At 36.0% G+C, this 15,113-nt stretch overlaps 1 protein-coding gene across 1 annotated transcript in view; it reads right to left on the minus strand.

Moving 5' to 3' along the window:
• The window catches only part of TEX15 (testis expressed 15, meiosis and synapsis associated), a 70,797-nt gene that overhangs the window by 45,155 nt on the left and 10,529 nt on the right, over window positions 1-15,113 (minus strand). The window contains 1 exon segment of the mRNA XM_068532271.1: window positions 3,552-3,702. Within this exon segment, the coding sequence (XP_068388372.1) occupies window positions 3,552-3,690 (139 nt within the window). The 5' untranslated portion in view covers window positions 3,691-3,702.

Genomic DNA, 15,113 nt, shown 5'->3' on the forward strand with positions numbered 1-15,113 from the left:
CTTTGTGCTGTAAAGCATAAAAACCCTGTATATATTTTATTAGTTTTATACATAAGTATTTCATGTTTCGAGCTATTAGAAATGGTATTATCATTTTGATTTTCATGGGTTCTTTGCTAGTATATAGAAATTCAATTTATTTTTGTATTTTGATTTTGTATTCAGTGACCCTGCTGAACTTGTTAGTTCCAGGGTTTTCTTCTTTTTCTTTTTTTGTAGGTCCCTTGGGATTTTCTATGTAGACCATTGTGTAACCTTCAAATAGGAACAGTCTTATTTCTTCCTTTCTAATTTCTATGCTCTATGCTTTTTATTTCATTTCCCTGACTTTTTGTGCTGGTTAGAATTTCCAGTACTATGTTGATAATAAGAGTGGTGAAAGAGAACATTCTTGCCTTCTTTCCCTACAGAGAAAACATTCAGTTGTTCATCATTAAGCATGATGTTAGCCATGGATATTTTTTATATACTTTTTATCAAGCTGAGGAAGTTCTCTATTCCTAGTTTGCTGAGTCTTTATCATGAATGATTTTTGTCAAATGCTTTTTCTGCAAAAATTGATATGATCATGTGATTACTATTATTTATCCTGTGAATACAGACTGACTTTCTTTTTTTTTTTTTAATTAATTTATTTATTTTATATTTATTTTTGGCTGTGTTGGGTCTTCGTTTCTGTGCGAGGGCTTTCTCCAGTTGCGGCGAGCGTGGGCTACTCTTCATCGCGGTGCGTGGGCCTCTCACTGTCGCCGCCTCTCCCGTTGCGGAGCACAGGCTCCAGACGCGCAGGCTCAGTAGTTGTGGCTCACGGGCCTAGTTGCTCCGTGGCATGTGGGATCTTCCCAGACCAGGGCTCGAACCCGTGTCCCCTGCATTGGCAGGCGGATTCTTAACCACTGCGCCACCAGGGAAGCCCCAGACTGACTTTCAAATACCAAACCAGCCTTGCATTCCTTGAATAAAACTCTCTTGGTTATAGTATATAATTGATTTTATACATTGCTAAATACAATTTCCTTATATTTTGTATAGGATTTCTGTGTCAAGGTTCATGATGTATATCGGTCTGTAGTTTTTTTTTTTTAATATTACATTTATTTAGCTTTGGTACCAGGGTAATACTGTCCTGATAAAATTATTCTCTCCTCTGCTATTTTGTGGAAGAAATTGTAAAGAATTTGTATTAGCTCTTTTCTTTAATGTTGAGTAGAATTTTCCACAGAAACCCTCTGGGCCTGGAGATTTCTTTTCCAACAGTTCCTGTGGGTTACTTGAACATTTTTAAAATGGCATTTTGATTTATTTATCGTGTTTTTATAAAAAAACTTTTAATTCTGAGATAACTGCAGATTCAATATGAAGTTGAATATGAACTTTACAATATGAAGTTGTGATGTATAATAGAGAGAGAGCCTATATCCTATTCACCCAGTTCCCTTCAATGGTAACATCTCACTTTATAATTGCCTTAAATACCTCCTCTACATATACCGAGAATCACATTGAAGAATGTCATAATTTTTGTTCCAACTGTCAAACATAATTAAAAAACTCAAGAGGAGGACTGTCTATTATATTTCCCTATATTTTTACTCTGCTTCGTTCTTCCTTCATTACAAATGTTCCCAGCTTCTTTCTTTTGTCATTTTCTATTTGGAGAACTTTGTTTAGCCATTCTAAACTAAGATCTACCAATAAAAAATTCTTAGTTTTACTTCATCTGAGAATGTCTACTTCAGTTCTATTCCTGAAGAATATTTTTTCTGGGGACAGTTCTTTTCTTTCTGCACTTAAAAAATGTTGTGCCACTTCCTCTGTGCTCCATGGTTTCTAATGCACAATCTCCTGTAATTCAATTTTTTCCCCTATAAGTAACATTTAGTTGCTTTCAAGATTTTTTCTGTTCTTAGTTTTCAGAAGTCTGATTATGATGTGCCTTGTCATGGACTTCTCTGGGCTTATCGTGTTTAGGGTTTATTCAACCTTTTGATTGTACAGGTTTATGTCTTTTGCCAAGTTTGGGGAATTTTCAGCCAGTATTTATTCAAATACTCTTTCAGCTCTATGCTCTCTTCTACTTCTGGGGCTCTGAGGACAAAGACATTAGGTCTTCTATTATTATTCCACAGGTTCCTGAGGCTCTGTTAATTTGATGTGTTCTCTGTTGTTTAGGCTGGGTAATTTCTGTTATTATATCTTCAAATTCACTGCTTCTTTCCAAAGTCTTCTTGATTCTTCTCTGGAACCCATCCAATCAGTTTTTTATTTCAATTATTGTATTTTTCAGTTCCAAAACTTCTACTTAATTCTTTATTACATTTTCCATTTCTTTGTTGAGATTTTCCATTTTTTCATTTGTTTCAAGAGTGTTTGTAATTGCTTGTTGAAACATCATTACGATGGCTGTTTTAAAAGCCTTGTCAGGTAATTCCAACATCTGTTTTATCGTGATGTTGGCATCTGTTGATTCATCTTTTCTCATTTGAGTTGGGATTTTACTGGTTGTTGGTATGATGAGTGATTTTTTTAATATCTTGGTCATTTGGGGTATTGTTAAGAGACTCTAGATCATATTCAATCTTGTGGTTTAACAAGCCTCTACTAAAACTAAGCCAGCAAGGGACTGTGCCAGTAGGGAAAGGCTGGGGGTGGGGAAGACTCTGACTCTTTACCACGAGGACGTCCTGGCTCTCCACAAGGTCTCCACAGACATCCTGGGTGGGGGGGCTGTCTTGTTACCATGAGAAAGGGGTACAAGTCCATGCTCCTGACTCAGCCTCCACTGACACTGTGGGAGGGGGACAGATGCCTTGTTACTGGTGTGTGTGACAGAGTCTAGGCTCCCCACTTGGCCTTCACTGACTCTACTCCCACTGAGAAGGGGCAACTCATCACCACAGGGCAAGAGTGGAAACCCACTGACACTGAAGGGGCAGGGGATAGCAGAGAAGGGAACGTATGAAGTGGAAGGGGAGAGGCAGAGGTGGAAGTCTAGGCCCTCCACTTAGCCTCTGCTGACAAAGGTGTAGGGCCTATTTCTTCTTTTCCCCCCTAGTGTTTTGCAGGAATAGCATGTTCACTGTCAAATAGGTTTCTGTCATTCTAGGGTACCCCATTCCCAGACTCTGGCAAGACAGAACAGACTTTTCTTAGGGCTTTTTGTGTCTGTAAAAGTTCGCATTCCTGGGTTGTGGTCACCCAATCTGAGACATGGAGGAAACAAACAGAAAATCCAGAGAACTTAATGCTACATCACTCCTTAACTCCCAGGGTCCCACACTGATCCATCTTCTTCTCTCCACCTTTCAAAGTCTTCTTATGTTTGTTTTATGTATGATGTCCAGTGTTTTTAGCTGTACTTAGTGGGAGGGATAGGAGACATGTGCCTATTTTATTTTGTGTGGAACCAAAAGTACATGTGTATTTAAGGAATTAAAAGCCTGACTTAACCTAATTTTATGTAGAGTCAAAATAGAAGATGAGCATAAACTAAGAATCAGAGGAATGTAGTAACAGTTATGAAATAATCCCATCTTCCATAGAAATATTACCTTTCCCAGCTGTCCTCCTGATCTTGGGAATGGTGAATTTTTTCAAAGGATTGACATCTATACCAGTAACAAATAAAGGTTCAGTAGTTGAGTTCATTTTCCATAGCGTCTTATATTTAGCAATCTCTTTCATTTCCATTTTGCTGGTGGCCTAAAATCAATCCAAAGTTATTAAACAAAAGGTCAATAAATACATAAGAGGCAATGGCAGTAAAACTATTTAAAAGTTCTTACATGAAATTGAATAAAGATATATTTTTGGTCACACTCACAACAGATTTCAATCTCAATTTGCCACGTTACCCAAAAGAGAAAATGAATTAACAATTTTGGGTTTTATATAATATAAAAATATTTATTTTGTAGTTTCTAATATACATTTTCCTTGCAATTTAAAGCCTGTGTGTTTCCGAAAAGCTTAATAACATCCAAATAACAATTTCTGTTAACATTTGGTTAAGCTCTTGCCAAGTATCTATGTTTTAAAGTGTTTTTCCTATACACTTCTGTGAATTGAATGATATTCTCTAATTTAGAACCTTTGGCTTTGGGAGAAACTTATGATAGTTTTAAACCAACTATTGCATGGCCATCCCTACAACTGATAGCCTAAAACAGTCACTATCACTCACTGGCTATTATTCCACAGTATTACTACCAATAGATTAAGACATCATATATTGTTATACTACTAGTAACATATTCCTTTTCCTTCCTCCTCCTTTCAACTCTTTTCCCCAAACATACACACACATTGATTAACCTTTCAAGTAGAACTCATACTGGATATCAAAGGAAAGCTATGGTGCCCACACACAGAGAAATATATGCAAAGATATATTTTTCATATCATTTCATAATATGTTTCCTGGGCCTCCTCATACCTATCAACTGCTTAGTTCAAGCATTAGATCACAATCCAAATTAAGAGGTGCCAAAATTCTACAGAAGGGTCACAAAGGAAAAGATTCTAGTGAAGGTTCACAAAGGATTATTCCCCATAATCCCCACTCCTTCACCCTTTATGAAAGGTGTTCTTGCAATCAAACATGGATCAGAACAGGGAACGGACCAAGACCTCTAGAAAGAGAAGAAAATCAGCCTTTCTCTCATCCAGTCACGTGGACAGACACTAGTGGTGTAGCCTACTAACAAGAATACCCTTAACATATACTAGCTCCAGAGATATTTGTCAAGACTGCCATGTTCATGTGGAAGATTAGTAAGGTGGAAAAGGGAGAATAATTTACTTAGAATAACTTTTATTACAAAAAACTCTTCAATTCATCATGTTCTATACCTACTGCACGCAAAGGTATACAGCCATCAGTTAAATATAACTTATACTTTTAGAGTCTCGTGCTGTGACAATCAGTATTTTCTTTAACTACAGTAAGATGGGTGATATTTCAGCTATATGCTTCCTTAAAAAATGTTTCTCTAGTAGAATTTACTAATAAAGACTTCTGAAATTGACTCATTTTGTTCCTCAGTGCTCAGGATAATACTTAGCCACAAAGTAGCTATGTTAAAAATCGTCTGATGAAAGATGAATATTCAGGGAACAATGTATACAACGTCCTTCATTAAGTAAGTTGTACCCAGCAAGTTTTCAAGTATAATCTTTCAAGTAGGAAATAATACCCCTTTTACTTCGGTCCAAACAAATCAGCCACATTAAAGTGGTAACAAATGTATATATTTCTTCACGCTTATAGATCACAGTCCCAGAACCACTTATTTATATTATTTATTTTTATATACATGTGCAAAAATATATCATGTTATATACTGCAAAATATATACAATAGTCCTATAACCATTATCTATGTATTTATATATATTATTTATTTTTCTATGTATAAAAATGAAATCACAAAGTTTGAATCCAGGGAGTTCATGCTATGGCTGTGCTATGGGGTCCTGGATTATTCTAGGTGAGAGTAAAGAGAAAAATCAATACTAAAAGCTTCAAGAATAGTTAATGCACAAGACATGAACTTAGTAGGTCCTTAACAGATACTAAAATGGATGAATGAACTAAAGATCAAACAAAGAAACCAAAAACAGAAAGTTTCCCCAACAACTAAAACATTTATTCATATAGGTCCTAAGAGTACGTATATTATGAACAACTATAAGTCAATACATTTAAAGAGTACACAAAATAATAAATTCCAGGAAAAAATTTACTGAAGTTGATTCAAGAAGAAATTAAAATAATGCATCATCCTATTACTACTAAAAGGAAGTTAAATTAGTTACAAATTGATTCTAAAAATAAAAACGATGATATTACTATATCATAAATAAGCCAAGTACATCTCAGAAATGCAAGAGAGATTTAATAACAGGAAATGGGTATATTTCATTTACTACATAAACTTACTAAAGGAGAAAAGAATCAAGTGATTATCTCAACAGATGAAGAGAAAGCACCGAATCAAATTTCAAATTCACTTATGATTAAAAATATAGTCTTAGCAAAGGAAACATTCATAACTTGATGACAGGTATCTGCCGAAAATTTATGGCAAACTGGTAAATGTCTGATGCGCTACCTTTTAAATTTAGAATAAAACAAGGATACCACTAACTCTGCTTCCTTTTAACAGTGTCCTGGAGGTACTCACAAGGGCAGAAGACAAGAAGTAAAAGGTATAAAGGAACTAAAAAACTAAAGGGGAAAGGAAAAGGGCTTGGGAATTTCTGGGAGCGACAGAATGAGTCTAAGCTTGTAAGAGAAAGCTTAGACCCAAATAACCGATGAAGAATGAATTTTACTTAGGTAAAAAATCACAATGATTCAAATTTTGGTTCTACTATTAATTAACTATGCTGTTAGGCAAAATATCTAACTTCTCTGAGACTAACAGTATCCATACCTCACATGATTGCAGAAGCTGGTAAAAAACAACTGCACATTATGAACTGTTAGTGATATCCTGAAGCCTATAATGTGGACCCAACTTACAGAGTTTGTCAAGAAGCAGTATTGTAAAGATAACTAGGTTATAAGTCAAGTGATATTGGTTCTAATTCTCGATCTGCAATTAACCAATTAACCTTAGTTAATCAACGTGCCACTAACTTCCTTTGCAGTGCATTACTCTGCTTGCACTATGAATGCTAATACATTCTTCAGAGGCAAGTTAGCAGCAAAGGAATAAATCCCTTTTATGTCAAATAGCCAGTCTAAAGACTTAAGCTTCTTAAAGTTTATCTTAAAAGAATATTTGTACTGAGTTTCCTAAAACTATCATTAAAAATTAAGGACCTGAATGCCTGAGACCACTGGTTATGGATTAGAGATTACTAAATAAACCTGCAAGACCTTTTACCCGCTTACTATCAAAATATCTTTAATAACAGAACTTGGTGTTTCAAGTGAACAACTTAGAGAGCCCTAGAGTTTCTTTAATAAGACTCAACTGCTATCAGTTATGAAAAGGTTTCCTAGTACCTAGTATAAGGCAACTCAAGATGACTGTAGCTACATGAAGCATCAGTGAGAAAGTTTTTTTTCAGTTCTCTTTCAAACTTCCACATTAATCAGCTTGTTGTTAACTTACCTTTAACATCTCTAAAAGTTTGCTAATCTCTTTTTAACGAAAACAATGACTCAGTTTCAGGATTTTCTGGCAAATGACACTGTTCTATTTTTACAATTACCTTTGATTTGTTCCAAATAATACCGATTTTCTACTTATTTTCCATCCCAAAATATACTTAAGTTAAAAATAAGTCTATTATAAAATATTAAAGACACTATTCTAACGGTGATCTGCAGATATGGCAAAGATCATCCCTCTTCCAGTAATCTCAGGAAAGAGTTCCTGATGAATAAATAAATGACAAATAAATAATGTCCTTGAAACCTGAGTCACAAACACATAAATTCTAAGTTTTCAGCAGAGTTCTAAATGGTTAAGAGTAAGAATTACTTATGATAAAAGGTTAAATCATATCATACATATGATAAACTACATACACATTTAATGAGATTAAGTCAAGAATCCCCCAGTTAATAAAAATAGAACTACCATATGACCCAGCAATCCCACTGCTGGGCATATACCCTGAGAAAACCATAATTCAAAAAGAGTCATGTACCACAATGTTCACTGCAGCTCTATTTACGGTAGCCAGGACATGGAAGCAACCTCAGTGCCCACTGACAGATGAATGGATAAAGAAGATGTGGCACATATATATAATGGAATATTACTCATCCATAAAAAGAAACGAAATTGAGTTATTTGTAGTGAGGTGGATGGAGCTAGAGTCTGTCATACAGAGTGAAGTAAGTCAGAAAGAGAAAAACAAATACTGTATGCTAACACATATATATGGAATCTAAAAAAAAAAAAAAGGTTCTTATGAACCTAGGGGCAGAACAGGAATAAAGACGCAGACGTAGAGAATGGACTTGAGGACATGGGGAGGGGGAAGGGTAAGCTGGGACGAAGTGAGAGAGTAACACTGACATATATACGCTACCAAATGTAAAATAGATAGCTAGTGGGAAGCAGCTGCACAGCACAGGGAGATCAACTCAGTACTTTGTGACCACCTAGAGGGGTGGGATAGGGAGGGTGGGAGGGAGACACAAGAGGGAGGGGATATGGGGATATACATATGAATATAGCTGATTCACTTTGTTATACAGCAGAAACTAACACAACATTGTAAAGCAATTATACTCCAATAAAGATGTTAAAAAAAAAAGGCAAAATTAAAAAAAAAAAAGAATCCCCCAATTAAGACAATATGATATCAAAATGAAATGTATTTTTTTTTAAAATAAATTTATTTATTTATTTATTTGGCTGTGTTGGGCATTCGTTTCTGTGTGAGGGCCCTCTCTAGTTGCGGCAAGCGGGGGCCATAGGGCTTCCCTGGTGGCGCAGTGGTCGAGAGTCCGCCTGCCAGTGCAGGGGACACGGGTTCGAGCCCTGGCCTGGGAGGATCCCACATGCCGCGGAGCAACTGGGCCCGTGAGCCACAAATACTGAGCCTGCGCATCTGGAGCCTGTGCTCTGCAACAAGAGAGGCCGCGACAGTGAGAGGCCCACGCACCACGATGAAGAGTGGCCCCCGCTTGCCGCAACTAGAGAGGGCCCTCACACAGAAACGAAGGCCCAACACAGCCAAAATTAAATTAATTAATTAATTAATTAAAAATAAATAAATAAATAAAAGGGTCAATTAAAAAAAAAATGTATTTTAGTGAAAATTTGAATCATTTTCACTTCACAGATCAGGGGTTGGCAAACTATAGCCTGTGGGTCAAATCCAGCCCATTACTGGTTTTTGTAGGGCCCACAACTAAATGACTTAAAAAAAAAAAAGGAATAATATTTCATGTCACTTGAAAAATTATATGAAATTCAAATTTAAGGCTCTGTAGTAAGTTTTACTAGACTATAGCCACACTCATTCATTTACCTATTGTCTATGGCTGCTTTCCTATTAGAATAGCATAGTTGAGTAAATATGACAGAGACCCTATGGCGTACAGAGACTGAAATATTTACCATCTAGCCCTTTACAGAAAAAGTTTGCCAACCCCTGTTATAGATGAAACAACTAAGTATCAAAGAATTGGAACAATAAAAACTAGGTCTGATGATTTCCACTTTGGGGCTTTTTCTTCTATACTCCCATTGTCTCAATTATCTCTCCACCTTTTTCTGAATTTCATTCCTACCCACTTTGCTTCTCTGTATCCAGCCCTACAGCATTTAAACAGACTCACACCTGATCAAGTAAAAAGCAAAACAGACAAAACCTGCCAGGGTCAGACAGATTTGCCCTTATCTACATCACCTCCTACTTCCTCCTCAATCTATTTTGATTTCCACCTTCATTACTCTACCTAAACAGCAATCTTCGTCACCAATGATTTCCACGTGAGTCTCTCATCCACAGAGTACGTTTCTGGCTCATAACTTACTTGGCCTCTCTACCTTTGAAACTTGTGACCAATCTCTTCCTGAAATACTACACTGACTTGAAATAATGCCCTGACTTCTGTGACGTCATAATCCTGATTTTACAGCTACTTCTCAGGTGGTGTTCTCTTAGTCTCTTAGCAACCCATCTGTTTTAACCTGACCTTTATTATTGTTTTAATTAATTTTCATTTTTATAAGATAAATTTAAAAATATCCTCTTAAATTTTCTTTTAGTATTTTGTCAAACTAATGTTTGTAAATAAAAATAAAACTTTGTGTTTTTAATTTGCATTTCTTTCATTATTAGCGAGATTGAGTCATCCTGTTTATTTTTTCTGTGAATCACTTGTTCCAATCTTTTTCTCTTGTTTTTTATAGGTAAAATGGTCTTCAGTTAATGATTTATAAGGACTCTATATACACAAAAATTAGTTTTTACCTGTCATAAGTGTTGCAACATTTCTGTCTTTCTTGTTGATGCAATTTTCCTCCCATAGCAAAACTTTAATTTTTGTGTAGTCTACTTTCTGAATCTTTTAGTATACTGGATTTTTATACTATCACCGGGAGTATATATACCCTCACTGACACTTGATATTTGCAAACTTTAATTTTTGTCAATCTGATGCAAATCTCTCACTGTGGTTAGTTTGCACTTCTCTGGTTTTTTATGAGACTGATCTTCTACTGGGTATATTTATTGGTCATTTGTGTTTTCACCTTTGTGAAATGCCTGATTAACTTTTTTCCCACTTTTTAAAAAAAATTTCCTTCCTTTTATTTATTTATTTAGGCTGTGTCAGGTCTTAGTTGCGGCACGTGGGCTCTTTTGTTGCAGCGCGTGGGCTTCTCTCTAGCTGTGGCATGTGGGCTCCAGAGCACGTGGGCTCAACAGTTGTGGTGCACAGGCTCTCTAGTTGTGGCACGCGGGCTCCACAGCACATGGGCTCTGTAGTTGTGGCATGCGGGCTCAGTAGTTGCAGTGCATGGGCTTAGTTGCTCCGCACCCGCGGCATGTGGGATCTTAGTTCCCTGACCAGGAATCACACATGACTCCTCTGCATTGGAAGGTGGATTCGTAACCACTGGACCACCAGGGGAGTCCCCCACTTTTCTATAAAGCTGTTTATTCTATTTAATGTATCTGTAAGAAATCTTTTTGAGATACTAACTCTTCACCAATTATACTTGTTGCAAATAATTTCCCCTACGTTTTTTAAACTTGCCTTCTCACTTTTTGAAGAGAAAAAGTTAATTTTAATGTAGTCAAAATTATGAATTTTTCCTTTATATTCGGTGCTTTCTTTTTCACTTTTGATCAACTTTGAAAAATAATTATCAAAACTGGCCAAGATGGTGGAGTAAAAAGACCCTGAGCTCACCTCCTCTCATGAGCACACCAAAATCACAACTATCTGCAGAACAACCATCGATAAAAAAGACTGGAAACTACCAGGAAAGATCTTCTACAGCTGAGGACATAAAGAAGGAACCACATCAAGGCCACTAACATCAGGGACTTCTCCAGTGTTCCCGTGATTAAGAATCTGTGCTTCTACTGCAGGGGGCGCAGGTTTGGCCACACAGCATGGCCAAAAACAAAACAAAACAAAGACCACTAACATCATACTCAACGGTGAAAAGCTGAAAGCACTCCCTCTAAGATCAGGAACAAGACAAGGATGCCCACTCTTGCCACTTTTATTCAACACAGTTTTGGAAGTCCTAGCCACAGCAATTGGAAGAAAAGGAAATAAAAGGAATCCAAATCGGAAAGGCAGAAGTAAAACTGTCACTGTTTGCAAATGACATGCTACTATGTGGGAAGCATGCAGTCTTAGCCGGAGGTAACTCCTGGAGGAGACAGTATGTTTCTCACAGAAAGCAAAGCCCTTACCCTTGACTTGGAATGCACTCTTTTTCCCAGGCCTGAGGAATGTAAAAGAGATTAGCAAAGCTATCTCAAGCCAGGAGACCTCAGGGAGCTGAGAGTCCTGGTTGTTCCTTATGGCTGGGGGCTGTGTGTGTGCCTCATTAGGGGAAGATAATGTTCAAGGATAGTTGTTGTAAACTTGTTGACGTCCATGGTGGTGACTGAACTGAGACGATAAGCAATTCTATGAGTTCATTGTCTAATAATGAGTTCCTCTTCTGTCTATATTAGATTCAGTAAATTCTAAATAAAGTGCCTTGCAACCATCAGTTGTCTTGGCCCTTCTGACCCCATACTCACGGTGCTATTCAGTCCCTTACCTCTCTCCGTCAGGACCTGGAAGACACCCTGCAGTGGCTGGACCGTCGCGCTACTATACATAGAAAACCCTAAAGGCACCACCAGAAAACTACTAGAGCTCATCAATGAATTCGGTAAAGTTTCAGGATACAAAATTAATATACAGAAATCTGCTGTAATTCTATACACTATGAATGAAATATCAGAAAGAGAAATTAAGGAAACAATTCCATTTACCACTGCATCGAAAAGAATAAAACACCTAGGAATAAACCTACCTAAGGAGGCAAAAAATCTGTACTCCGAAAACTATAAGATGCTGATGAAGGAAACTGTAAGACCATACAAACAGTTGGAAAGATATACCATGTTTTTGGATTAGAAGACTCAATGTTGTTAAAATGACCATACTACCCAAGGCAATCTACAGATTCAACACAATCCCTATCAAATTAACAATGGCATTTTTCACAGAACTGGAACAAAAAAAAGTTTAACTTGTATGGAAACACAAAAGACCCCGAACAGCCAAAACAATCTTGAGAAGGAAGAATGGAGCTGGAGACTGTTCCCCAACTTCAGACTCTACGACAAGGCTACAGTAATCAAAACAGTATGGTACTGGCACAAAAACAGACACAAAGATCAATGGAACAGTATAGAAAGCCCAGAAATAAACCCATGCACCTGTGGTCCATTAATCTACGATAAAGGAGGCAAGAATATACAATGGAGAAAAGATGGTCTCTTCAATAAGTGGTGCTGGGAAAACTAAACAGCTACACTTAAAAGAATGAAATTAAAACATTCTCTAACACCATTTACAAAAATAAACTCAAAATGGATTAAAGACTTAAATTTAAGACCAGATACTATAAAACTCCTAGAGTTAAAAAACATAGGCAAGACACTCTTTGACATAAAATCGCAGCAATATTTTTATGGATCCATCTCCTAGAGTAATGGAAACAAAAATAAACAAATGGGAACTAATTAAACTTAAAAGCTTTCACACAGCAGAGGAAACCATAAACAAAAAGAAAAGACAACCTACTGAATGGGAGAAAATATTTGCAAATGATGTGACCGACAAGGGATTAATTTCCAAAATATACAAACAATTCATACAGCTCATTATCAAAAAACAAACAAACAACCCAATCAAAAAATGGGCAAAAGACCTTAACAGACATTTCTCCAAAGAAGACACACAGATGACTAACAGGCTCATGAAAAGATGCTCAACATCGCTAATTATTAGAGAAATGCAAATCAAAACCATAATGAGGTATCACATCACCCTGGTCAGAATGGCCATCATCAAAAAGTCTACAAACAATAAGTGCTGGAGAGGGTGTGGAGAAAAGGGAACCGTCCTACACTGTTGGTGGGAATGTAAATTGGTGGTCATTATGGAGAACAGTATGGAAGCTCCTTAAAAAAACTAAAAATAGGGTTACCATATGATCCAGCAATCCCATCACTGGGCATATATCTGGAGAAAACTCTAACTAGAAAAGGTACATGTACCCCAATGTTCATAGCAGCACTATTTACAATAGCCAAGACATGGAAGCAACCTAAATGTACACTGACAGATGAATGGATAAAGAAGATGTGGTATAAATATATACCATAATAGAATACTACTCATAAAAAAGTCATAAAAAAGAATGAAGTAAATGCCATTTGCAGCAACATGGATGGACCCAGAGATTATCATATTAAGTGAAGTCAGAGAGAGAAAGACAAGTATCGTATAATACCACTTATATGTGGAAACTTAAAAAATGATACAAATGAACTTATTTACAAAACAGAAATAGACTCACAGGTGTAGAAAACAAACTTATGGTTACCAAAGGGGAAAAGGGGGGTAAGGATAAATTTGGAATCTGGGATTAACAGATACAGACTACTATATATAAAATAAACAAAAAGTACCTACTGTATGTAGCACAGGGAACTACATTCAGTATCTTGTAATAACCTATAATGGAAAAGAATCTGAAAAAGAACAGATATATATGTATAACTGAATCACTTTGCTGCACACCTGAAATACTGTAAATCAACTATATGTCAATAAAAAAATAAAAATTAAAAAAAAAAATTATCCCTAAGGTCATTAAGATAATCTCCTATATTCTCTTCTAAAAGTTTTATAGTTTTGCCTTAAAGTCTTTAATCTGACTGAAATTCATTTTTGTCTAAGGTAAGAAAGTAGGGCTCAGTTTTTCTTATGACTATCAAACTGTACTAGCATTGATTAGAACAATCTTTCCTTTCCCTATTTATCTATAATGCCATCTCTGAGAAAAATCAACTTTCTACATACACAGGAATTCTATGGTCTCTGTTCTGTTCTACTCCATTCTGTTCTACTGGTTGGTGCATCCTGCACGAACACCATACCATAATAAATCTTGATATATGTTGGGGCATGGCCAAAAGAAAAAAAACAAATCTTGTTCTTCTGAAGCATTTTTGCTCTTAAAAACACATTTTAAAATGAGCTTGTCTAATAAGGAATCTTTTTTAGGTTTTAATTGGAACTTCATTGAACCTACTGATGATCAATTTTAGGAGGAATGACGTTGTTATATTAGTCTTCCTATCTGTGAACATGATATCTCTGCACTTATTCATCACTAATATCTTTCAACAAAGTTTTACAATTTTTTCCATGAGGGTTTTACACATGTTTTAAAGAATTTATTCCAAGATACTTTATAATTTTTAAATTACTACAGTATATATACCATGTCATGTATTTTTCAGATTTACATTTTATTCACTGCTAATATGTTTTAAATGGTGTTGATGATAATGATAATAACAAAGGATAACATTTATCTATAACACTTACTAGCTACCAGTTATCTAAGTGCTTTAGATATTGACTGATCCATTTAATCCTCATTATATCCCTATGAGATACCCTTATTTTTAAATTAGAAAAACAAGTACAGGGAAGTTAAATAATGTGCCCCAGGACACAAAGTTAGAAAGTGTTGAATCTGGAATTCAAAGCCAGGCAGTTTGGCATCAGATTGAATGCATTCAACAATGAGGCAAACTGACTTTCAGTGAAACTGATTCCTGCATATGAACTATCCAGCAACCTTGTTAAGTGCCTACTAATTCTAATAATTTGTCTCCATTAACAACTATATCCTCTATGAATAATGAAGGACAATATAATAATGACTTACAGTTGTGTTTCTTCCTTTCCATTTCTTATACCATTTAGTTCTTGTGCTTGCCTTATCTTGCTGGCTAGGAATTCTAACATATTGCAAATATGTGATAATGGCAGGCATCATTGTTTTTTCCCTTGATTTAAAAATTTTTAAGGGAATGTTTTAAATC

This window comes from Eschrichtius robustus, chromosome 21, assembly GCF_028021215.1.
Source record: "Eschrichtius robustus isolate mEscRob2 chromosome 21, mEscRob2.pri, whole genome shotgun sequence".
Classification (NCBI taxonomy): Eukaryota; Metazoa; Chordata; class Mammalia; order Artiodactyla; family Eschrichtiidae; genus Eschrichtius; species Eschrichtius robustus.